This window comes from Stenella coeruleoalba (assembly GCF_951394435.1).
Source record: "Stenella coeruleoalba genome assembly, chromosome: 1".
Taxonomy (NCBI): domain Eukaryota; kingdom Metazoa; phylum Chordata; class Mammalia; order Artiodactyla; family Delphinidae; genus Stenella; species Stenella coeruleoalba.
This window is the reverse complement of record NC_137169.1, coordinates 58,571,762-58,598,347: the sequence shown is the minus strand read 5'-3', so window position 1 is coordinate 58,598,347 and position 26,586 is coordinate 58,571,762. Positions and strand designations below refer to the sequence as shown.

Here is a 26,586-nt window from a genome sequence, read left to right as displayed (position 1 = left end):
TTGCGTCATAAATGACTTTTCCTCTTGCTTTACATATTCCTCTAGTTGCTATTTGATCTCTGTCAAGTAAGAGATGATTTCTGTTCATAAAGGGTCTGAAAGCTCTGTGTGTCAAGTATCATATGTGCAAAATTAAACATATTTAAACCATGCACATAAACCAGATTTATGTTTTCCTTCCACTACTTTCAGAGAAAAGTTTTATAAATAGATTTAAAAATATATTGTAGTAGAAGGATCCACATGAAGAAAACTATGAAAATTTTCAAAGAGATATTAAAATGGACTGCAGTTAATAGAGAAGTGATCACTGTTCTTGGTTGGGAAAACTAAATGTCAGGAAAGGATGCCAACTCTGTCCACATTAATTTATAGATGTAATGTAATTTCAGTCAGATCCCAGCAAAAAATATAAACATGAAATGGCATGGGGGAGGGGTTTTACTCTATCAGATATTGATATAAACCATCAGTTTACGTGACTTAAAACCATGTTGTGTTGGGCCATGAATTTACAGTCCAATACATGGAAATAGACTAGATTGTCCAGAAATATCTATTTGTATACATAAGATAAAGGTGCTGTCATAAAGCGACAACAAAGGAGAGTTTGTTCAGTAAAGAATAATTTAAATATTTAGAAAAATGAAACTAGATTCTCACCTCATCCCTTATATCAAAATAAATTCCACGTGGATCAACTATTTAAATATTTAAAAAATGAAATTGTTAAAAATGACTAGAAGGTAAAAGTTTATTGAATTTGGAGATTAGAAAGTCTCTCTATACACAGAAGAATGGGAAAAACATAAAAGTGTGATTGTACATGAAATCTGGGATTTCTCTGTATTAAAATATGCCATAAACAAATTGAGACAGCAGAGGGAAAAGTTGAGGTAAATCACTAACAAAACATATTAGGCAAAGAATTATTCTTATTTATAGACAACCTTTACAAAACAAGGGGTGGAGGGTTATAGGTAAATTAGAAGAGTGTATTGTGTGATTATTTTGCAACCACTAGTTGAGAAATTTTAATTACATAGAAAATATAATATAATAGCTAAAATTAATTCTATATTTTTTCATGTACTTTCAAGCACTGTTCTGAATACTTTTCATATGTTAATTTGTTTAATGTATACAACGACTCAGAGAGTGTGACAAGATCTGAGACATCGAGGAAGTGATTCCAAGGGAAATCGAAGCCAATGACATTGTGTCTTCTGTCCACAGTCCCCTCCCCTCCATGGAGATGAGTCCTTGGTTCCAGTTCATGCTCTTTATCCTGCAGCTGGACACTACATTCAAGCTATTATTGTTGCCATTTAAGAGATAACAAGACTAATACACAGACAGGTTTAGAAATTCACCCCAAACTTTGCTAGCTTGGATTCATGGTGACACAACCAGAAATGAGAGAGCCAGGCAAGTTGGCTTCACAGCTTGTGTTATTTACCACTGTTCTACCCTACTTTGCTAAGTGATTAAAAAGAAGAAGCTACAAATAGGTATGACCCTATTTTGTAACAATATGTGTTAATATTAGTATGTATTTTAAAGTTATAAAAATTAATTCCTCTATAAATTTGTATCTAGTTACACACTCATAGAAAAGACAGATAATACTTTGATATTTTTCCAACAGTGACTACTTCTCTTTAGTGGGATTTTGGGTAACTGTTGTTTTGAACTTCAACATTTCTGTATTTTGCAAATTTTCTGTTATAATTATGTGACCATTTTATAATCACAAAATTGTGTTGTTAATGTTATATATTTCAAATTTGATGATCCCTCTTGAAATGCATGTATCGTATTTTAGTATACCCTTGAAGTGTCAGTCAGTGTTTGGGTTCCATCCTCTGATAGGTACATTAAATGGGGGCCCAAAGTCAGAAGACTTCTTTCTCTCAATCAAAAGCAGTGTTGCAGAATTTCAGAGTTAAGAAGAATCTTAGAAACCAGCCATCTTGGTTGAATTTTAGAAGCCAACCATCTTATTTCTCAGATGAGGATCCTGAAGCTACTATAGATTTAACCAATTTACCCAAAATTACCTGAGAGTAAGTCATTCAACCAGGCTTCAGACCCAGGTCTTCTGACTTCAGACACTGTGTTCTGTGAAGCCCCAGAGGTCTCCAAGCCCTCAGGCAGGTGGAAAGTGAAGCACAGTTGATTTTTGTGACGTTTGTTTGGAATGATGAGGGAACTGAAGAAAACAAATGTATTCTTTCAATAAATAACCGTCACTGAAAACAATGGGAAGGCTCTTGGGGATGCTTTATGATGCCTCTGGAGGTCACTGAAGGATCCTCACCCGGATTTTGGAGATCTCTTGGTATTAATGACCTCAAGTTATAGAAGGTGGTGTGAAAAATGGAGAGAGGACAGTAGTGGAAAGAGTATTAGACAGACATAGGCACTTCCATGGATGATTCTTCTAAAACAGGAAAATATTCTCTTTTCAGCTCCAGGACCCACAACGGCAGTGTCCTACATGTCAGTGAAATGCGTGGATGTCCGTAAAAACCATCACAAGACAAAATGGTTAATGCCTTGGGGACCCAACCAGTGTGACAAGATCCGAGACATTGAGGAAGCGATTCCAAGGGAAATCGAAGCCAATGACATTGTGTTTTCTGTTCACATTCCCCTCCCCTCCATGGAGATGAGTTCTTGGTTCCAGTTCATGCTGTTTATCCTGCAGCTGGACATTGCATTCAAGCTGAACAACCAAATCAGTAAGTGCATTCTCCCCATCCCTCTCCTATCCTGGAGAATTTCTCTCTTCAGGCTTTTCAGAGCCAGTTATAATAACAGTAAAATAAGAGTATTACTAGTGACAATTATCGACTGCTTTCTACTTACTAGACACTTTTCTGAGTACTCTACCTGAATTAACCCATTTAATTCCTAGAGGTAGGTCTTATTTCATTTTACACATAGAAAACTCAGGCATTGGTGAGACTGCCCAAAGTCAGAAGGCTAGAGAATGGAAGAACTGGAATTCAAAGTCAGGTGGCCAGAGCCCTGCCCTAACCAAGTTTCATAACCCCTCTAGTGCCGAGAGGGGACTCATCCTAGTGGAGTGATTTGAGGGTTTCTGAAAGGTTGCATCTTTGCAAATGTCTTTTCTGGCTGGACTTTGAGTGAAGCCATTGCCTTAGAAAAATATACCTGTCAAAATGGGAACACCAACCCACAAGCACCCATTTTCCCACAAACCGGGTTATTTTTCTAGCTTACTCAGTTGTGATTCAAGACTCTGAGGGCATGAGGCATATAAACATTTTGTGAGGAGATTATTGGGTGATTTTGGAGAGGAAGATCCACTTGTGGCATCTGAGGACAGTACAGGGAATCTGAAATTGAGAAGGAAGAGAACATTTTTTACTGAAGCAGGATCAGGGGTGAGAGTGAAAGAGAAAAAGGTGTGTTGAAGACAGCTCTGCCTAGGGCCTGTCCATGGGTTAAAGCACTTTTTCAATTCTAATTTTCCTGTATCAACAATTATCTTGATACACAATCACATTGATTTTACTCTGTTTAGGAGTTGGAGCAGTATATGTGCCTGGTTGACATTTTATCTGGAACAGATTATGCTAAGATAATTTTTCAGAATGTAGAGTTTCCACCCTACCCCTAATTCCTTCAGTCTCTTGCCCATTATTTCAAACTGTTTTTGAGTACCCACTACGGCCACATACCAAATTGATGGCTGGACATGTGGTTACATGTGAAGACACTGTCCTTCAAGGGGCTTATAGTTAAGTGGAAATGACAGGCAAATAACAAGTCATTACAGTATAGTGTGCTAGGTGCTGTGACCAAGGTATACCCAGGAGCTGTGGGAGCATAAAGAAAAGGCTTCAGAGCAGAGAAAGGGAAGGCTGCCTTGGTGCGCATACACACACGTGTGTGTGTGTGTGTGTGTGTGTGTGTAGAGGTGAGCAGACACACCTTTGAGGTGAGTGTTAAATAGTGAAAACCCTGACAGAGTTGGGGTGAGGGTGGGTGCAAGTGGAAGAGCACTTTAGGTAGAAGTAATGGCTGATGGGCACATCTGGACCTTCATAACAGCATTCAAGTGGTACTTCCCACATCCCTATTCTCTTGCCTATTGACTTGCTTACTCATTCATTGCTTGCATAACACATTTGTTCATTCAAGCTTTATTAAGTCTCAACCATGTGTTAAGCAGTAGGTACTGAAGATGCAAGATTGAACAAAGCACTAGGGAAGAAGTGGTTGGGAGAAAGATACTTAAACATACCATAAGGAAAGATAAGTGCTATAACGAGAGGAATATGCCATATAATGTGTGAGATTCGGGCAGCAAACTGCTATGAGGTTAAAAACTGAGACTAAAGCTAGTGTATATATCTTGAGGTTTGGGTTTTCATATTCCTAATTCTAAGAATGTATTCAAGAAAAGGAGAATTACAACAGTTGGAGGAGCCATGGTAGGCTGACATCGGTAGGTTAACTGGCTTATTTATGTTTTGGTGTGAAGGTCCAGGACAGAGTTCTCTGTTATCTGGTTGCCTGTTGTGTATTTCAAGAATAATGTTCCCAGACAGACTCCTAGCTCCAAGTATAAAGGAAATGATTTACTCTGTAATAGAAATTAAATAATTGCTCCGTAGTGACTGTATTAGTGCTGGGTATAACAAATTATCCTGAAATTTAGCAGCATACATCAATAAGCATGTAGTATCCCCTCTTTCTCTGGGTCAGGGATCTGGGTACAGCTTAACTTGGGAGTCTCTGGCTGAGCTTCTCTTCTGAGGTTGCAGTCAAGCTGTTGTTCTGGTCTGCAGTCTCATGAGAAGGCTTGAAGGCTCGACTGGGGGAGATCTGCTTCATGTGGTCACTCATGTGGTCGTTGGTAGGCCTTGTTCCATCACCACATAGGCCTTGCCATGGGGCTGTCTTACAGTAGGTCGCCCCCCGCCCCAATAAGGGCTAGTGATGAGAGAGAGGAAGAGAGAGAGAGAGAGAGAGAAAACGCAGGTGCCTAAGACAGAAGCCACTCAGTCTTAGAAGTGACATCTCATCTCTTCTACTGTATTCTACTGGTTAGAAGTGAACAAGTAAGTCCAGCCCACACTTGAGGGAGATTACGTAGGGCATGAATATCGGGAAATGGACATCATTGAGGACCAATGAGTTGATCAATCAAGCCTATATGATGAAGCCTCCATAAAAACCGAGAAGGAGAGCTTCCAGGTTGGGGAATCAGAATGCTTCCACGTGGCACCATACTGGACCCCAAACTCCATGAGGACAGAAGCTCCTTTGTTAGGGATCTTGCCCTATGTAGTTGGACGTTGATTTGTATCTACTTTAATATCTTTTGTAATAAACCTATAATCTAATGAATAAATGGGTTTCTGAGTTCTGTGAGCAGCTCTAGCAAATTAATCAAACCTGAGAAGGGGGTTGTGGGAACCTCTAGTTCGTAGCTACTAGGTTAGAAGTACAGGTAACAACCTGGACTTGGCAGCTGGCGTCTGAAGTCTAAGGAGGGGATCATGGGATCCTCCAATCTGTAGCCAGTAGGTCAGAAGCGCAGGTAACAACCTGGGCTTGTGATTAGTGTCTGAAGAGAGGGGCAGTTTTGTGCGACTGAGCCCTTAACCTGTGGGATCTGATGATATCTCTGGGTAGATAGTGTCAGAATTGAGTTGAATTGTAGGACACCCTGCTGGCATCAGAATTGTTGGATGTGTGGGAAATTTCACACCCCATCTTTACTGGTGGTCAGAACCTATCACATATCTTAATAACTTCACAGATGAATTGTTTCCCATCAAATATTAATTCTAAACATCAAAAATGCCTATGTTGAGGCCTCCCTGGTGGCGCAGTGGTTGAGAGTCCGCCTGCCGATGCAGGGGACACGGATCCATGCCCTGGTCCGAGAAGATCCCACATGCCGCGGAGTGGCTGGGCCCGTGAGCCATGGCCGCTGAGCCTGCGCGTCCGGAGCCTGTGCTCCGTAACGGGAGAGGCCACAACAGTGAGAGGCCCACGTACCGCAAAAAAAAAAAAAAAAAAAAAAAAAAAGCCTATGCTGGTAAGGCTTTAACTAAAACATTGCTATATGTAAATGAAATGTGAAAGCATCTTATAGTTTTTTTTCCCAAGTACATCTTCAGGTTCCAAAATATATTTTATCTTCATCTAGAAAAAGAGTGGACTAAAGATTCTTTATCTTAGAAACATACTTTAATTTCTTATAACGTGAGGGTCTGCACTTAATAGGGGCACACTAAAAAATTATCTTCCAAGCGGGGGCTACTCTTCGTTGTGGTGTGCGGGCTTCTCATTTATAAGACGTGGTAGGTCTGGGTTTTACCCTGATCCTTATATTAAAGAGTATGTACAGCTGCCGGTTCACTTCTTATATTTTATCATTGTTTGGATGCCTTTCTGACAGCAAGAGATGGGGCAGAAGAAAAAAGATAAGTGTGGTGAACAAGATCCTATTATATGTGGATGGCTTTCTGTTTATCAGAGATTCAGCTCTAGCAATATTACCTCAAATGGAAGGAAAAGTCAGGCCAATCCTGTTTTTTCTTTAAACTTTCCTAGACAGTCTGTGAAATAAGTTTCAGATTTCAAGTAGTAAGAGATTTCACATTTGGACTATGAAATTAAAGTTAGGATTATATGTATATGTGTATATATATATATGTATTCAGAGTTTTCATGTATCTTTGAAGGGTCTTTGAGCAGATAAAATAATCTAAGGACTGTATATTTTAAAGGACAGTCATTTGGTGCTAAATTTTATTCATTTTATTTTCAAATTTATTTATCTATTTTTAAAATTATTTATTTATTTATTTTTGGGTGAGTTGGGTCTTCGTTGCTTCGCGCGGGCTTTCTCTAGTTGCGGCAAACAGGGGCTACTCTTCGTTGCGGTGTGCGGGCTTCTCATTGCAGTGGCTTCTCTTGTTGTAGAGCACCAGCTCTAGGCATCGGGCTCAGTAGTTGTGGCACGTGGGCTCAGTAGTGGTGGCTCTCGGGCTCTAGAGCGCAGGCTCAGTAGTTGTGCTGCATGGGCTTTGTTGCTCCACGACATGTGGGATCTTCCCGGACCAGGGCTTGAACCCGTGTCCCCTGCACTGGCAGGCGGATTCTTAACCACTGCACCACCAGGGAAGCCCTGTTTATTCCTTTTAAACTTTCAAGTTAAGATGATACAGGTTTTGGCTAGGATTTGAAATCTTGACAATCCATCAGAAACTGAATAAACATTGACATTCACTTTAAAAACTGGTCATTGTTTCATCAACTTCAAGATTTCATCAGACTGATGTTTTTCGGAGGGAAATGATGATATTATAGGGTAATGTATAGTAATAAAAGTGTTTAGAGAATGTGTATATTTTATTTGATCATTGAGAAATACGATATTCCATGCTTATTATTCAATAAAAGTAATCCATACTTGAAAAAGCAATTTTAAACAGAATCCCTCTTCTCATTGTTAAAACATAAACATTTAAAAAACCTACAGTTGTCATTCAGTAATAAGTATGAAAAGTAGTAGCCAGTTCAACTTGTAAATGGTGATAGTTTTAAAACTATAATCTGCAGGATCTGGGAAGGGAAAGCCAGTTGAATAGAATCTAGTTCTAGATGCTTAGAAAGTGGACCTTTCAGTAAATGCCAATTACAGGTGGCCCTCCATATCTCATCCTTGGATACTGAGGGCCTATTGTACTATGGTACTTTGTATAGGTGACTTGAGCATCCATAGGTTTGGGTATTTGCTGAGGGTTGGGGGTGGAGGGTGGTCCTGGAAACAATGGATAACGAGGGATGACTGTACAAATTCTGAGCAGACCTTTCTGTTGAAATCTATGTTTGGGTCACTGCTGACTTTTACCTAAACATTTCAGGGGCATGGAATTAACGTGTTTGTCAGGGCGCAACCGTGGTGCTTCTATAGAGCTGAAAGAGACAGAGAACTTCAGTTTTTGCTCTGGAGAGTTAGAAAATGGAGGGAGTGTGAGTGGACTAAAAAGTGTCAAAAAAATGTCAACCTAAACATCTGGTGTCTGGATGGTTGAGCATTGAGAAAAATGAATGCTTATCTATGTGATGGGCTTAGATTGTTCCGTAACAGCAAATTCTGTTATTTGAAAATATCCTCTAGAGTGGGTGTATGTCATTTTTTTTTAAAGTGTTTTATCAGTCACTTAATTTATGTATGTATTTGTGAAATACAGGTTTGAGTTGGTTAAAATGGTACCCACTTGTAATGGAATGTCGCTCTACTGATTACAGCTGCAAGTCACATACTTAGCATAACCTCAGACTCTACATGGGGCTTCTTTTGAGGAACTTGGGTGGAGAGATCAAAGAAGGAGGGTTTTTCTGACATGTCTCTACCCAGCTTTCAAATCTACTGTTGAAATAGAAGCACTGAAATTCTTTGGCAGAAAGCCTCAAGGTGGATTGATCTGTCTTGAGTAGTAAATCTAGGATTTCAGGGGTCTAAAAATCCCTTAGGCTGAAGAAATACTGACAAATGGTGTGGGATGGGGAAAGCCAGAGCATTTATTCTGTTCTTAGGTAATGAAGTCATTATGTTTTGCTTTGAACCCCGTGCTGTACGCTATAATTGAATATTGTCTTATTTGCTTGTTTCATTCTTGCAAATGACTACACGTGACGATGGAATTATTTCTATAACAAGTGATTTTTCTTTTCTCAAACTGAAAACATTTCTGTACAACATTTCTAGTAAAAAAAAAAAAAAAGTAGAATGATATTATTACCCAGTCATTTTTCAAGTTAGATGGCTGAGTGTCCTGAGAGGAAATTGCCTAACTTTTTATGAAATGATTGTGTGCTTCCATTTGTGTATCGATTATAGAATGTTAGTTAGACACCACATGAAGACAGTTAGAATAAAGCAACAATCTGCTGACTGTAAAAAATAAACTGTCATGTTATTTAAAATGATTAGGGGCGAATTTATAGAAGGAAGAAAGACGGAATCCTATTGTGATCTTATTGTTGACCATCAGCAAGAGTCATGCTTCTTAATTCTATTATATTTTGAGATGCCTCTTGGGAAGAGTCCACAAAGAGAGCTTAATGGGGCAGAGGATTCTGTACACCATAAAACTACAACTACTGTGATGGAGCAGACCATTGGTAATATGGTATTCACATAACTGGAATTCCATGCTTCATCAGATAATCCTCTTTAACAAACTATACCGAAGCAAGTCACTGAGAAGAAATCTAATTCTACCCTCCCACTCCCATTCCCCCACCTCCCCTAATAGAGACCTTCTTTGATTCATGACCATGTCACAGTCTCTATAAGAAACATTTCTGATTGGACAGTTTTTATTATAGGCTGGTGACACCAAGATTTTTTAAGTTACCTTTTAAATTTCTTTACCTGCCCCAGAGTCAGTGTGAGCAGAAATAAAAACTTCAAATTTTTCCTCTCCTCTCTCCCCTCCTCCTTAAAAAAAGATAAGCTGAAAAAGCTCAAAACGCACCAGAAAGATGGGGCAGACTTAAATGGAGTGGGGTTTGAGGTGGTGGGTAAAGGTTAAGAGGTTGTCACTATTTGAGAAGGATTTACACGGCCAGTCCTTTTTCTTATGGAGTTGTGTTTCCCCTTCAAACAAAGGCTAGAACCTAGAACTTACAGGCATGACTCAGTCTTACCTACTGACTTGAAACAGAAGGAAACTGAAATCATGGGAGAAGACCATATTTTGTTGATTAACCCAGGATAGTGACTATTAAGGACATCATGTTAGTTTACTCTCATTGATAGATTATCTTTCCCTTTGTGGGAATCATCAGGCACAGCTTTGGAATTAACCATTGTGAACATGTTTATATTGGCAGGAGCGTGGGAACCTTTGGCTTTGTTTGATTTGGGTGTGATGGGTGTAAGCACGTGACTTGGACAGCATCACTATAAAGCTGTCTGGATCTCTATATCTGGCTCAATGGTTTCGTGTTATATATTTCCAAATGAAAAAATCCAGTTGAGAAACAGAGTTGGCCTCTCAAAACCTTCCCAAGATGTTTTATTAATGTTTATAGTTTGCTTATCCAGTCCCTCCCACTTCCTTCCAGTCATTCATTGATTTACCAGTCAATTTAACATTGGAAGCTAGATCGTTTTGGATTGGTCTTTAGTCTTAGCAAAACACTCATCTATGGTGTTGAATAATTTGCAGTAATTGTTACTAAACATCAACTGTGTGATTGCAGACTCTGAGCACTGGAAGATAGGTTAGAGTGCTGCTGGTCTAATTATCTTCAACCAGGAGTCTATGGGTAGGGTTCAAGGGCCACATGAGCCCCTGATACTGTGTGAAATTTTAGTCATATTTACTTATGTGCATTTTGGGAGTAAAAGGGTTTGTGGCTTTTGTCAGGTTTTCAAATGGGTGTTTGGCCCCAAAATGTTAAAGAACTAGTTCTTTAGTTTACTAGATGAGGAAACCTTACAATACTTGCCCACTGTAGCACAGCTGGCTGGAGACAGAGCAGGATCTCCTGGTGTACATCAGCCAGGTAGGCAGGTGGATGGTACCTAGCAACAAGTAGCTACCGTATACAGGGCAGTGAGCCTTCTGCCAAACAGCGGCCTCTAAGATTCTTGGACAGAAGTTGTGCTGGTCTTTCTAAAATGGTGTATTCTCTCTGGTTTTTTTTTTTTTTTTTTTTTTTTTCATCTCCCAAGTTCAGGAAATGTAGTGCAGTCTAGAATCTAGACTAGGAGGTAGGCTGGTCCTGTTTATAGTGCCACAGCTGCAGATCACCCATGTGTCTCATTTCCTGCTCTGAGTTTAGAATATAAATGAGGAGATTCTGTTTGCATCCATAACAAGTATATCCTGGTTACTAAAATAAAAGCCTGGTGACATCAATGAAAAATGGGAGCAGCAGAGCCACCAGCGGCAGCAGATTCCTTGTTGGCGCTCCACTATATAGAAGGTGTCTTTGTGCTGTTACCTCCTCTTCTAATTTTGGGTATTTTTGTTAATATTTAAATGCCAGCCAATCACCACATAGCTAATATGAGGTTATTTTATGGGGAATCATACCTTTATTTTGGGTAACCTAAGAAAATATGAAGTAAAATTATTTTCTGGATGATGCTTTTCAAAGCAAAAGAAAGTTAGATGGGGAAAGAAAATCCTTTGTTAAGCAAAGCAGAATTCTACTTGCAAAGGTGCCAGGGATTCTACAATGGAAAAAACCACTTTCTTCAACATCTACCTACTGTCTACACGCTGATGCTAGAAATGGTTCCAGTTCCTCTTTTGCTTTAGTAAGTTAGTGCTAATGGTATTAGTAGGAGAGGTAGTAGTAATTCTTTAAAGGAAGAAGAGGTTCTGGTTTTTTAATTGTTCTGGTTTAGGTTGTTTCCTAAAGTAATTGTCCAATGAATCTATCTTTCCTGCCCCACTGGTTATTCATATTATGACCACAAAGGAAAGCCCAGGCCTGACCTAACAAGCAAGATTATGTGTTCTTTAAAGGTAAGGGTTGGGGGAAGATTGTAAACATTTAAATTTAGTATCTTCTAAAAAGTTACTGTCAATGTAGAAAAGAGTTTTAATAGTTGAAGTTGTTCAGCAATGAAAAGGCTGTCTCTTCAAGTAGTGAGCAGCCTGTCATTGGTAGTAATCAACCAGAAGCTGGTTGAGGGGGGAATCATAATGATGACCCCAAGTGATAACTTGCATTTGGTGGTGATTTCTTTACAAAGTACTTTTGTACTAGGGGTGCTGGTGGTTGTCTGTGTTGCCAGCCATTTGCTTTGGCCTCATGTCATTTTCCTGCAGAACTTGTCTATCTCTCCTCTCTGAGTGTGGGCTTCCACCGTGCCTGCTGAGTGGGCACCTGGCCACATGATCAGTCCCCCAGCCACAACTGATTGGATTAGGATGGGCCCTTGCCCCAAGGGGGAACAATCAGTTTCTCTCTTATAACAAATCGGGATTCACTATTTCTAGGCCCACCTTCATTGGCATTTAAACTGAAAAGTCCTGGGGGCTACCTGGGCAGGAGGTGTTGGAGATGTTGGAGAGAAAAGTTGTTTGGCAGATTGGGAAAATCAGATGCAAAGAGAAAAATGGAGACAAAGGACCATAATTATGGGGTATAATTATGATCAACTGCAAATGATGAATCTCTCTCTGACAGTCTTCTCTTCCTGGTTCTGGTTCCTCAAGCTTGTCAGCACTTTGTGTCCTGAGTTTCTTGAGATACCTTTGTACCAGCTAATTTCTGCTTAAGCTAGCGTGCCTAAAATCCTGTTACTTGCAAACAAATCATCTCTGATTAAGACAACTTTATTTTATTTCATCTGATCATCTTAATAGTTCTTCTCCCTTCTAAAATCAGAGGAAACTGAGGATGAGAGAAGCTAAATGATTTGTCCAAAGTCCCCCAGCTGAGAAATAGAGGGGTTATAAGTGAAAGCAATCTTGGAACTCTAGTGCCTTCATCCCACTGAGTCTATGGCATGAGTCCATCCATAGTGCCCTGGAGAGCCTTCCTGATCTGAGTGGGAAATCATACGAGATGACTCCTAAGGTTCCATCCACTCTACATCTCTTTTGCGGAAGAGTCCATGACTCACTTAAGATTTTTTGGCTCTATAAAAATCTCATGAGTATCCCTTCAGCTTTGTGAATCAGTTACTTCAAAGACCCTTAAGTGTAACCATTTTAGAAGATGCTGCTCAGTGGGGATGGATGCCTCTTTGTTCGTGGGTGAACTTAGTGTTGAAATGAGTGAGTTTTCTTGTCTTTTATTTTGTTACGTGTTACCTTGTGTTCATTTCTAGTCCTTGGGTAGGCAGACAGGGTTGGTGTACTGGAAGTGTATTTTTAGTCTGACATTAAAAAATGTATCATAGACACCAACACAGGAAACAGTTTTTTAGGTGAGTCAGTATACAAATAACCTCAAAGAGTTTTCATAAAGGGATGGCAGATCTTTTAAATTTAACAGTCCAGTTTCTGAGGCCCCCCTCCCAATGTCCTGCATTCATTTATTGCTTATTTATTGGGCTTCTACTACATGCTGGCATTTTTTACTCAGGAATTAAGGTATAAAGATAAGTCCTTATCTTTCATAATACAGTTTCAAAAAACATCATGACCCTTCTTTGTTTACTCCTCTCTATCCTGAAAGACTGAATTTTGAGGGAAAGGACTGTATCTTGTTCATCTTTGGGTCCCTAGCACAGCCCCTGGCACAGTAAATACTTGAGATGTAGTCAAAAGAATTAGGTGCTCACTGTCTAGTTCAGAGAGAAAGAAACAAAAAAATCACACTAATGTGTTCAGTGCTAAGTGCCCAGAATATTCTGTGAATACAGAAGGGGAAATGATGAACTAACTGCGAAGATAGTTTTTTAACTGAGAATTGAAGGGTGGAGTCTTAAAGGAGATGTTGGAATTTGTGACTGTCTACTATCTGATGGCAAAGAAACAATCCAAGGGCAGCCTTATTTTGTCTGGGAAGCCAGAGTTTTGGGGCCAAATCCCCGACCTATCACTTATAAATTATATGACACTTTTGGTAAGTTTGTGAACTTCCTTATACTTTATTTTCTTTAATCAACAGAATAGATATAATAGTAGTACCACCCTTATTAGGATTGTTTTAAGGATGAAACTAGAATAAAATACACGTGAGGCCTCTACATAGTAAGTGTACAGAGTACATGCTCAGTAAAGGTGAGTTATTATTCTTGGACTTGAGCAGAGAGAAGAAACGTGAGTTCTGGAGAGAATATAGTAGCCTAGAAAGGGAGGCAGCAGGGTCAAATGTGCAAAACAAGGACCTGGGTGGATGATGGCCTTAGGCCTTTCATTACTTCAGGACAGTGGTTCTTAACTTTGGATCAAGGACCTTGACCTTGGGAGAAAAATGTGCATAAGCCCCATTCAAATATTTTGTATTCATACTTCAACAGAAGACCTGAAGGTCGTCTGTGGAATTTAGAGGTTTATGAATCTCAAGGTAAGAGTTCCAACTTCATGGTATAGGTAGACCCCATGAGTGCCAAATTTCATGTTGATCACCACCTAAGCAATTGGAGAACACCATAAAATAGAAGTTATGGGAAATTCTCAGCATCCTTAGGAGAATATGTCCACAAGGGATGATTTAATTTTATTTGACTGTAAACATATGCATATGTAAATTAAAATGTTTGGGAATAGAGTAATAAGTCAAGATGGGAGCGGAGGTATGTGGGTGACAAGCTTTTAGAAGTCTGCAAACTGAGATTATAGAAGGTATGTGACTTCTCCAAGGTCATCTGGTTTGCAGCTGAGAAAGGCAGAACTAAGACCCATATTTTTCCACCGTGAAATACTGTGAAATGACGTGTTGTATGCAAAGGACAGTAAATTTACTTGTTAGAAGAATTCTAGATTGGAGAGAAAAGATAAGCTCCTGAAAGATAGAGGGCCAGTCGGTGAGTTGCCTTGATGACCGGGCTAAGAAATTTGGAGTTTGATCCTTGAGAAAAGGAATTGAAAATCACATATTTAGGGCTGAAATGAAATGTGGAATTCAGGATTTGAGACTCATAGCTTGTCCTTTGAATTATACAGCAGCTGGAAATCGAATTTCTTTTTTTTCCATCTGGACTTCTCGCATGGTGGTCTTCCCGACGGGAGGGCATCTGTGAACTTTTTAATGGGAGAAGTCGTAAAGCTGTGTTAGGGCTGTGTTCGCACAAGGCTGGCTTCCGAGGCAGGTAAAATCGAACTCCCCTTTTTCTTTTCAGTTACAGACACAGCCATTGCTGCCACCACCAGCTGAGTGACTCGGAATCTAGGGGTTGCCAGTAATTGTGGGTTTTAAGTCACAGAGGAGAAAGATAAGAGGCAAGCAAGGCTGGTTTTTTCACAATTAAATGTTGCCTCTCGGGCTTCTCTGTCGGCAGGAATCCAAGAGGTCAGGACCCACCAGCCATATTATTTTTCTCCCTGGCTGCCTGCTGTCATTCTTATCCCCTCCTCATTCATGGGAACGAAGAAAAGGTGGGTTGGAAATAAAAAGCTTGTTCTAGCCTACTTTTTCCTTTACGAAACTTGTCAGAAACAAAGCTTTCCCGTGAAATAGACGGGATCCCTTCTGGTAGCTGGCTTTTCCTGCCAGCAGCACAAAGATATTTTTTGGGGGGGAGAGAAACCATTGTTGAAATGCACTTTTGTCCTTTTATAGTTATGACTTTGTTTTTTCTCAAGGACTGCCATGGACTCTGGTATTTTTGTATTTGTTTCTGTTTAACTCATGTTAGTCAAAATCAAGTTTTTATCCCTGGTTGCTCCAACTCCATTATAAGTGCCCTGAGGGCAGGAATTGTTCTACTGTTCTTTGTTTTTACTGCAGTGCCTCAAAGGTAGAAGGCAGTCAAGCAGCTAGTGGTTTAGTTTTCTGCATTCATGAGATGTTAGAACTAGAAGGACCTTAGTCATCATACGTCCAACTTCAGTATTTAATGAAAGAATACAATGTGTACAGTGACTTACTCCAATTGTACAGCTAATTAGTGGCTTTTCTAGAGCAAGAAACAGGCCTCGTCCCCGAACTCATGACATGATAGGAAAGGCCTGGAGTGGTGGAGGTGGGCAAGCCTGGTTCATAGTTTGCCTCCTTCCCAGTTTCCTCATTTTGAGATGCAGGTGATCATTTACATCTGGCTGGCATCTATGTGCAGCTGAAAATGTCTGCACATAATAGGCACTCAAAAATGTGAGCTTTAGGGCTTCCCTGGTGGTGCAGTGGTTGAGAGTCCGCCTGCTGATGCAGGGGACACGGGTTCGTGCCCCGGTCCGGGAAGATCCCACATGCCGCGGAGCGGCTGGGCCCGTGAGCCATGGCCGCTGAGCCTGCGCGTCCGGAGCCTGTGCTCCGCATCGGGAGAGGCCACAACAGTGAGAGGCCCGTGTACCGCACAAAAAAAAAATATGTGAGCTTTAGAGAATCATTGTTTTATTTCTTTTTAAAATACAAGACTTCCTTTATAAGAAAACACATTTCTTTTTTAAATTTTTATTTTATTTATTTTTTTATGTCTTTAGAATATCCTTTATTATTATTTTTTTAACATCTTTATTGGAGTATAATTGCTTTACAATGGTGTGTTAGTTTCTGCTGTATAACAAAGTGAATCAGTTATACATATACATATGTTCCCATATCTCCTACCTCTTGCGTCTCCCTCCCACCCTCCCTATCCCACTCCTCTAGGTGGTCACAAAGCACGGAGCTGATCTCCCTGTGCTATGCGGCTGCTTCCCACTAGCTAGCTATTTTACGTTTCATAGTGTATATATGTCCATGGCACTCTCTCACTTCATCCCAGCTTACCTTCCCCCTCCCTGTGTCCTCAAGTCCGTTCTCTACATCTGTGTCTTTATTCCCGTCTTGCCCCTAGGTTCTTCAGAACCTTTTTTTTTTTTTTTTTAGATTCCACATATATGTGTTAGCATACGGTATTTGTTTTTCTCTTTCTGACTTACTTCACTCTGTATGACAGACTCTAGGGCCACCCACCTCACTACAAATAACTCAATTTCATTTCTTTTTATGGCTGAGTAATATTCCATTGTATATATGTGCCACATCTTCTTTATCCATTCATCTGTTGATGGACACTTAGGTTGTTTCCATGTCCTGGCTATTGTAAATAGTGCTGCAATGAACATTGTGGTACATGACTCTTTTTGAATTACGTTTAAGAAAACACATTTCTGAGATCTCTTTAATGTCAGAAAACGTAGCCCGATTGCTGTTGTGAGAACAACTTAGGAGGGAGAGCAGGTTAATAGGGCTCCTGGTTGGATGCAGCGTAGAATTGCCTACAAGTGGAAACTGGTCCTGCCCACAGATAAGAAAGGCCACAAGTGCAATGCCTTTGCCTGGGTCCCATCAGCCCTCGCTGGAAGGGAGCTGGGTTGCTATGTTCAGCAGTTAGTAAGGGATGCCTGCTGTGCCTGCCTTGCTGAGCAAGAGGCTCGACTGTAGGGGGTGGGAGGGCACGAACGAGAGTCCACGGGCCCAGCTTGCGTCAGGAGTGAGATAAACATAAACGACGGTAGGCGGTGCAGGGGGAGAGGGGAAGGCCAGGGGCTGAGGGAACAAAAGAGGCACTAGCACAAGGCACGCAAGAGGACACTGCCCAGGCCTAGTGTTGTTCAGAGGCAAGTTTGTGGAGAGGTGCACAGACAGACCGACAGAGATGAAGGGGGTGCCAACATTACATGATAGGAAAGAGGCTTTCCCAGGAGAGACTGAGGGAGACGGCTGGAGAGGAAGAGCAGAAGAAGGAACCTCCTTTCAGTACTGGTGGCTTTTATTGAGGGAGGGGCCGTTGAGGTCTTCGGGGCCCAACCCAGGGTCCTGGTTTTCTTCTCTCTGTCTCACAGACACACATGCCTTCTCCACCCTCTTTGTGGTGTTGTGAGTCCAACCATCTCCCGGAAGCCTGAGCAGCAGCCCAACATTGTCTCGTTGCTGCCCGGAGGTCAGGGAATGCCCTTGCTGATGATCAAGGGGAGGACCTGCTCTGCAAATAGCACCCCAGTCCCGTGTGCAATAATTCCCCACCTAAGCTGCACGGAGCACATACTCTGTGCAAAGAACACTGGCCTGACTCCAGCAGTGACACAGCTGTTGAAACAGCTTAGTCACCGGGGCGATGGAGGTGGTGTGGCTCGGGAATGCGGGGTGCAGCGATCTGACATTTAGCTGGCTGGCAGCCGCCCTGAGAGCCAGCACAGATCTGTGGGAGAGCTGCAGAGAGAGTCTGCTTCCTGTCCACAAGCATTCCCTTGTTTCTTTTGAAGCCCAACCATAATCCCCTCCCTGGGCAGGACAGACTGGGGAACAAAACGTTTTGGGACCAAGGAGAGGAAAAAAGAAAGGGTGAATTCCTTTGAGACACCTGGTTTCTTTCCCTTAATGATCCATGTTAATTTACTGGATAACTTTTTTTTTTTTTTCCTGCCTCAGGCTAGGCAGAGTGTGATTTAGACTTCCTGAAGGTAGGGTGAGGCAGGGGGAAAGAGCTAATTTATCTAGAAAATGGAGTGACTTTCTTAGCTTTTAAGGTATCCAGGTGATGTAGGAAAAAGTTAAGAAGACAAGTCCTGGCCCTCCTGCCTGATCTTGATTGCATTTCTTCAGCCGTTTCATCTGCCAGAGCTCCTGTCTGAAGGACTCTGGGCAGATCTGGGCACACTACTTCACTGGTTTCATCAGGATTTGAGGAGGACTAATACACTGCCACAGAGTGACCCCATTCCTCTTCCAGCCCTTTGAAGAAGTGACCTTTGTGTTTTCTCTTTATCCTGGACTTCTTCTGCACTGTTTGTTTTGGGAGTTGTTAAGTTAAATTAGCCATCCCTTTCCTCTCCTGGTTACTGTATGAGAATGCAGCTGTCAGTCTGTGAACTCTGCTGTCCTCTATTTTTAGATTCAGTGTGAATGAAGCTCTCTTCTCTAATTGCATTCAGAGTGGGGGGAGAGAGAGAGGGAGAGAGAGGGAGAGAGAGAGAGGGAGAGAGGGAGAGAGGGAGAGGGAGAGGCAGGTAGATTTTCCTAACAATCACACTGGCTATTATTCTAGATGCTCTGTGCGCTGATGGTGTCCTGGGGAGAAAGCAAAGAAACCCACTGTGTGTTTCCCTCCCTTGGCTGTCAAGTTTGTTTTCACTCCACACTTATGTTGATTATGGTCGAATAGGAAAGAGCAGTGTGGCCACATTTGCTTTCCAGTGTTTTAACACTTGCCAGCTTGGATGGTTCTGATTTCTCTAGCTTTTTTAGGAAAAGATTGGCTCATTGTTGAGTTCAAATTCCTTGGAAAATGGGGAAGGTCCTTCTGGTGACCTTTACTATGAGATGAAATAATCTTAAACATGCTGAAAACTGTGTAAATGCAGTGGGCCACAGTTTCTTCTAGATCTCTCTACCCCTTCCCCCACCTTATCCCAGTCTGCCTTTCACACAGCTGCCAGATCTCTTTGCTTAAACATCCTTCTAAAGAAAATGCTGGGGCTTCTCTGGTGGCGCAGTGGTTAAGAATCCGCCTGCCAATGCAGGGGACACAGGTTTGATCCCTGGTCCGGAAGGATCCCACATGCCACAGAGCAACTAAGCCTGTGCGCCACAACTACTGAGCCTGCTCTCTAGAGCCCACGAGCCACAACTACTGAGCCCACGTGCCAAGAGCCCGTGCTCTGCAACTAGAGAAGCCACCGCAATGAGAAGCCCGTGCACGGCAATGAAGAGTAGCCCCCGCTTGCCACAACTAGAGAAAGTCTGCGTGCAGCAACGAAGACTCAACCCAGCCAAAAAAAATAAATAAGTAAAATATTAAAATAAATAAAGAAATAAAATGCAGTGTTCAGAGCACGTTTCTTCTCTTTGTCAGAAAATCCTTTCTCCTCTGTTTGTTTTCTCCACTCCTTTTCCCATTCCCTGCCGTATTGAATTAGTTGATTTCTCTGACTACACTGTCCTATTTTTTGCTTCCGTGACTCTTTAGGCATGCGGCTCCCTCTGCCTATAATTTCTTCTCCTGCTTCCTTACGTAGTGAACTCTTACTCATCCTGTGATTCACAGTTAAACATCATCTCTTCTAGATGAGATAATCTAGAAGATCGTGCATTCTATGCTGCATTTCTTGTCCCCCTACCTAGCACTCTTGACATCTTTGTGCTGACTACAGTCATCCCTCGATATCCCTGGGGGATTGGTTACAGGATCCACCTGAATATCAAAATTCATGGACGCCCAAGTCCTTTATATAAAATGGTGCAGTACGGTCAGCCTTGTATATCTGCAGGTTCTGCGTCTGTATATAGAGGACTGACTGTATATACCTACTTTAGATGTACTACCCACATGAGATAATACTTATTTATGTATATGGCTGCCTTCCCCACCTTACTGTGAACAATCAAGGGCAATGACTTTGCCTTGTATGTCTTTTTCATCCCCACTATTGTGCATAGAAACTAGTAGGTGCTTAAACATATTTGGTGGAGGAAAAAATGAATTGGATTGGATGGTCCATTTAGAATTAGAGGTTTCAGAGGTACATTATTCCATCTCGGTGGCCACACCAGCTGTTATGACATCCTGTTACGAGTTCCTGATGGGCTTCTTTTCTGTCCTGGAAAAATAGGCTTGAGTAGATTACCAGAGACCTGACGTGTTATACCCAAATGGGTGCTGTACAGTTTTTCTTCTCTGAAGTCTCTTGCCAGTAGTTCCACCTATTCTCTTATCCCTATAGACTTGGGCAGGCATGATACACACCTCAAAGACCCATCTTTTTATTGTTTTACTTAAACCTTAAACTCTAGAACAGGTCAGAGGACTATTTGGTTTCTAGTCCCTGTGGCTACATCCTTTCTCCTCCTTTACCCCTACTAGCCCTCTCAAGCGGAACACTACTGCAACCCCATATTATAATTCAGATGGAGAGGGAGGAAGGAGACGGTGCCTCCCTCAGGCTCATCCCCTTCCACCCAGTCCCGGGAACAGGCATATTGCTCCTTGATGGGACCCTTGGCCAAATTTGAGGAACATCCTTTTTTCTGAGTGTGTGTGTGTGTGTGTGTGTGTGTGTGTGTGTGTGTGTGTGTGTGTGTGTTGGTGGGGGCGGGTGGGGGGAGAAAGGAAGCAGGCAGTGGGGAAAAGAAAGTGAATGCCACCAGAACACAGCAAACTATAGACTACACACGTTTGTTATAGAGGTGATGGAGTGACAGAGGGAATTTTGGATTGTAGGAATATTTGGAGGAAGAAGAATGATATTCATTAATTTGGCAAATATTTAATGACTATCTGTTTTGTAAAGACATGGGGTGATATAGCTGTGAGCAAAACTGAGGTTGTCCCTGGCTTTCATGAACCTCTCAGTCTAAGTGGGAGGTGGGTAGGGAAAGAGATACAGGTAAATAGGTAGCTGAACTGCAGTAGGATACGTGTTACAGTGCTGGACACACAGGGTATTGTGCGAGCAAGAGGAGGGGCACTTCATCCGTTTTAGTGGGCGAGGGAAGGCGGGAATGAATCTGTAGAATTCTAGAGGATGAGCAGGAGTTGTTCTGGCATGAGTGGGAATGCCAGGCACTATCTGCAGAGTACTGTCTGCAGCCCAGAGGCAAAGAAGCTCTTTTGTAATTCATCCTCTCAAAGGGGACACCTATTAAAAACCTGGTATGCAAGCAGGGACCCCAAGTGCAGTAAGTGTAGGTAACCTTGAGTAGCAGACTTAAAAAAGCAGTCAGCATTTACTGAGTGCTTACTGTATGCCAGGGCTGTGCTGAGTGATTAGCACATTTAGTCCTCACAACCATAGGAGATGGGCATGCTGTTCTCCCCCTTTTATAGAGAGAGAAGTTCAGTGGCTTGCCTACTGTTGTACACCTTGCCTACTTGGCCACCAAGTGGCCAAGGTGGGCCATGATTCCAGGCTGCCTCTCTCCAGAGCCTGAACTCTTACCCATCTTCCAGGCTGGAGGCAGGATGGCGAGGTGACTAGTCTGGGGAGGCAGGAATAGGGAAGAGTTTGCGAGATGAGACCCTGGGATGCTAACCGAGAGTCAGATCTTAGTCTCTTATGCCATTTAAGGAGTTTCAACATTAGACTGAGGGTAATGTAAAGACATTGAAAGTATCTCAGAAATCATCTATCTGGCTACAGTGTGAAACACAGGCATGGGGCATGTGTTTGTGTCATCTAGACCTGAAATGATGGTGACCTTGAACACGGGGAGTGGTGGTGAGGAGAGAGACGGGGATAAATCTGCAAGACTTGATGAGCTGAGAGAATTGACCAGATCTGGTGGTTTGGCTTTCTTTTCTGAACCACAGAAATAAAGCCATCCAGTGGGTAGTGAGCGTGCAGATTTGAAACTTAGGAGAGGAATCTGAACTTGAGAGGTGGCTGGTGTCCCAAGAGCAGATGAGACCCCTCAGGTCAAGTGAGCTGAGTTGGAAGGGGAAGGGGCTATTCTACAACCCAGTGAACACCAGGATGTATTTGTTCTATATTCTGTGGTCCTGCAGATTCATTTGATGCCCCAGCTACTTTTCCAAATGTATAGCCTTTAAGCAGTCCAGTAGGGTGCAATATGCGTGAGTGGATGTTTTCTAACTGCAAAGGGCCTGATGTGTGGAACATTCCCCTATGCCCTAGTCATGTTTCATAGACAGCTTACTTCAATTAGGAGATACTGCTTCAGAATATAGCAAGGGATCATTCTGATGATGCTTAGAAAAATGTCTTCCTACATGTGGAAAATATTTCTCCACAACGCGAATGCTTGACGTGATGGGGGAAAAATGAGAGAGGTGGTGTGAACTAAACTGTTAGGCTGGTTTGCGAAATAATTGTACTCATTCATTTTATAACTGCTTACACGCAGGCCTCTAGGGCATCTTAAGAAAACAGCGGAGACCAAATTTATAATTAGCTGAGTCCATTTTTGCCAGACCTAACGGTGGATATTGGACAGGGTTGGTTTTTTTATTTCCTTAATTGAAAACGTCAAGAAAATACAAGCCAGGTCAGGGAGTTTTTGATCAGGGTAGGAATGCTGGCATAAATAACCCCAGATTATATGTCTGCAGGAGGCTGGGAGGAGGCTGGTCTGCACAGCCTCCTTCTGAGGTTACCCAAACAAACCTGGTGACTGGTAGCTCCCCTATGTAATGTGGGAATGCATGTGAGCATTTTGAAATCTCTTTAATTCTTTCCCAGAACAAGGGCCCAGGGAAATCAAGGTTTCTTAGGGAACTGGAAAGCTTTTGACAACCATAAAATAATTCTTTAATAACTCTTAATGTAACTTGTCCTCCCCCTTTTCCCCTTTATTTCCAGTTAATTGATCAATAATATAACATAACCATCCTAGGACTGGATGGAAAGGGAGTGAGTATTTTTAAGTACCTATATGCCAAGTGGTCCTGTCAACAGCCTTGAGAAGTAGGTCCCACTATTTCTATGTTGCAGAGGTGGAAACTAAGACATTTCAGGTCTCTTAGCTAGGAAGACATAAAGATTAAATTGAAAAGCAGATCTGTTTGGCCGCCAAGCTCTTTGTACTATCCTGGCTGGCAAATACCTGTTTCTAAAAGTGTAAGTAAGAAGCACTTTGATTACTTTCTTTCTTTTTCCTCAAGGAAGGCTCATCTTTCATAACTTTAGCCCCTCCTCCCAGGGACCATTCTTACCTTAAGCAGCTGCCCTAGGTTTCTTGAGGTGCTCACACTGTTTTCCTAGCTATTTGTCCCCCCACCGTTTTTGGCTTATGCTAAGGACTGGCTCACCTCTCTGGCCTTCCACTTGTCTTCAGAAAACTGATTGGCAAACACTTTTCTCATGAAGGGCAGGGCGTTTGTCCCCCCCCCCCCCCCCCCGCGCCCCTGGTACGCGGGCCTCTCACTGTTGTGGCCCCTCCCCTGAGAAGCACAGGCTCTGGACGCGCAGGCTCAGCGGCCATGACTCACGGGCCCAGCCGTTCCGCGGCATGTGGGATCTTCCCGGGGCACGAACCCGCGTCCCCTGCAACGGCAGGCGGACTCCCAACCACTGCGCCACCAGGGAAGCCCAGGGCAGGGCGTTTTAACTCATACAGAGATAAATGCTTCTTAAGGATATGATTGGTCTATACTTCACAGTATGGAAAGGCACAGATCTTTCTGCTTGTAATGATACTCTGCAGTCTGGGTCTGCTTCTCCGGAACCCTGGAGTGCAGGTTCCTCACATCAGAGCACTGCTCCCATAACAGGATGGAAATACCGAGTGTGCCTTTCCACACCTCCCTTCCCAGTATTGAGAATGGATTTTCCCTGCAACCAAAATGTGTCTCCAAAGCCATTTGAGAAACGCGAGGCTCCGACAGCCCACAGGATAGCAAAGCTGCTGGTCTTGTTTAGGTGTGGAAAACCATGCATTTCAAATCTATAAATGCCCTATGCTGATATACTTCACAACTTTACCCCATGGAACTGGTATAACCAGCATCCTTGTTTTATAGGGAAGGTTCTCCAGGTGCCAGAGGTAGCCTTGGCCTTCCTGCCATTCTCCCTGGGAGTTCAAATTGGATGCTTTACTTTCATTATCTCTGTGGGGAGGGGAGGGGTGTCATGAGACCAGTGTTTTATTACATGCAACATAGTCATTAAAGCTGAACTTTGTTTCCGAGTCCATTGGAGACAGAAGAGGAAGTGATTCTGGTGGCTGACTTCAGAGCTTTGCTGTATTTCTCTGCCCAGTGTTTTCCTTTTTCTGAGTTTTGTGTTCCAGGTTTGGATACGGGTTCATAGTGGGAGGTTCCATGTCCCTGAAACCTGGTAATTATTTTGAATTAAAGTAAGTATAAGACTGACTTTCACTTCCCTAATAAAATGATAAAAACAATAGCTAACCCTTCATGCTTTCTGCACTATTCTAAGGATTTTTCATGTAGTAAATGATTTAATGATCACAGAATCCTAGGAGGCAAGTCCTATTCCAACAGGGTAAGGAACCTGAATGTTCATGGCAGGGTGGGTAGGGGAGATCACAGAGTCCAGCCAGGGAAGGCTCGAGGGCCACTTGAACCGGCCATTCTCCCTGTGGTTTCTGTAAGAACTATACGCCATGAAACTCTAGAAGCTTGAGTGTCTGATGTGTCTAGGGGTGAAGCTTTCCAAGTCTTGGCTTCTCTGCCTCACAAACAGGAATGATAACACCTGCCCCCAGATGGCAAAGGAAGTAAGGAGGTGATGTGTGAGGATTAGGCAGGGTATGTGGTAAAGTTCATGAACCAAAATAGAAAGCTTTAGAAAGAACTTCGCCTAATGCTGAAATGGAAAGAAAAGAACGGTGGTGTGGGGGGAGTAGGAAAAGTGTCCCCCCAAAGAATGACACAGCTTGCCTGATGTCTTATTAGCTGACCTGCGCAGAGATTTTGTTTCCTTTCATTTTTAGCGAATTGGTTATTGACATGTAAAGATTGAGAGATGTTGTATAACCATCTGCATTTCTGGCTTCTCTTGAAAGAAGCAGCAGGTCTGGTCGGAAGACCTGTGCTGCCTTACGATGATGGCTGGAGCAGCTGCCCCCAGTCCACGGGGCTCACTTCTGTCCCTGACTACACACCTGGTTAGGGCCAGATCCACAACATGAACACAACCGTCGCCAGGCTTCCGACTCCACGCTGGGACGGGGCGGGCGGGGGGGGTCGCATCACACTCCTCCAGTCAGTTTTCTGAAGTAGTGGTGTGTTTCTCTCCCGTAGAAAGTTGTGTTTGGTCAGAGTTGAGTGGTCTCTGCACGCAGTGTGTTTGATTCAACTGTTAAGTTTCTTTTGAATTCTGTTTCTACCAACAAAGGTAACAGAGGGTGGTGGGGTCTGGGGTGATCCGGACTGAGGTTTAAGGCCCAGCTCTGCAATTACTAGCCATGTACTCTTGGACAATTTATATAACTAACTTCTTTATAGGATGGGTGTGATGACCGAAGGGGACAGTGTACACGTGGAGACTTGCTTTTATTAAAGACCTACCTATTCATATTTTGTGACTAGTTTGAGGGGCTTCTTTCATCACAAGTTACCCAGTTTTCTTTACGCCATACAAATAAGATGGTTGTCTTTTAAGACAGTTTCAAAATACTTCTCTTTCTCATGTTACCAACAATAATACAGCTTCAGGCAAGTCACTTCATATCTGAGGACCTCGGTTTACTCACTAATCAAAAGGAAATATCCATGCCCACTTTATAAGTTGTTTCATGAGGTCATTTAAATGAAGGCACGGAAGTCATGAGGGCCTAACACAGAGTAATTGTACACGAAAACAGTGTTTAAATTTTTTTTTTTTTTTTGCGGTACGCGGGCCTCTCACTGTTGTGGCCCCTCCCGTTGCGGAGCACAGGCTCCGGACGTGCAGGCTTAGCAGCCATGGCTCACAGGCCCAGCCGCTCCGCGGCATGTGGGATCTTCCCAGACCGGGGCACGAACCCGTGTCCCCTGCATCGGCAGGTGGACTCTCAACCACTGCGCCACCAGGGAAACCCCTTTTGTTTGTTTTTAACAGCATATTTTAAAACAGTCTGGGGATTCCCAACAGGTGGCAATAAGTTTTAAAGCTGGATCAGGCCAGGAGGCCAGTCTGTCTGGCCCTTTCTCTCCCTGAGGCACCTGCTCTGTACCAGGCCCACTCCTAACATTTGTGGGGTACAAGGTAAGAGTACCTATGAAGGCATGGCTGCCACATGTCTAAATATTTTTAAAGTGATAAACTTGGCTTACCAAATTATTAAACCAAATAAGTCTTATCATCCAATTGTAACAAATTTACTTTTGTAATGCACTGGAAGTCTGGATGTGAATTTAAGATTCTTGGATGCCTTGGAATTCTGTGCCAAAAATGTGATGGACCAGGGAGTGTGGGCTTCTAGATGTCTTTTCTTCCCACCCCTGGCTCCATCCCATACAAAGAGTGTGTTTCTGTGTGGACACCCCACCCTCCAAGCTCAATCTCT

The 26,586-nt window shown here is 42.5% G+C and overlaps 1 protein-coding gene across 3 annotated transcripts in view; it reads left to right on the top strand.

Annotated features, from left to right (window-relative positions):
* The window catches only part of WLS (Wnt ligand secretion mediator), a 105,487-nt gene that overhangs the window by 34,563 nt on the left and 44,338 nt on the right, over positions 1-26,586 (top strand). For all 3 annotated transcript variants that reach the window (XM_079930569.1, XM_079930568.1, XM_079930570.1), the window contains exon 2: positions 2,472-2,744. In XM_079930569.1, coding sequence (XP_079786695.1) covers positions 2,472-2,744 — 273 coding nt within the window. The remainder of the gene's footprint in view (positions 1-2,471; positions 2,745-26,586) is intronic.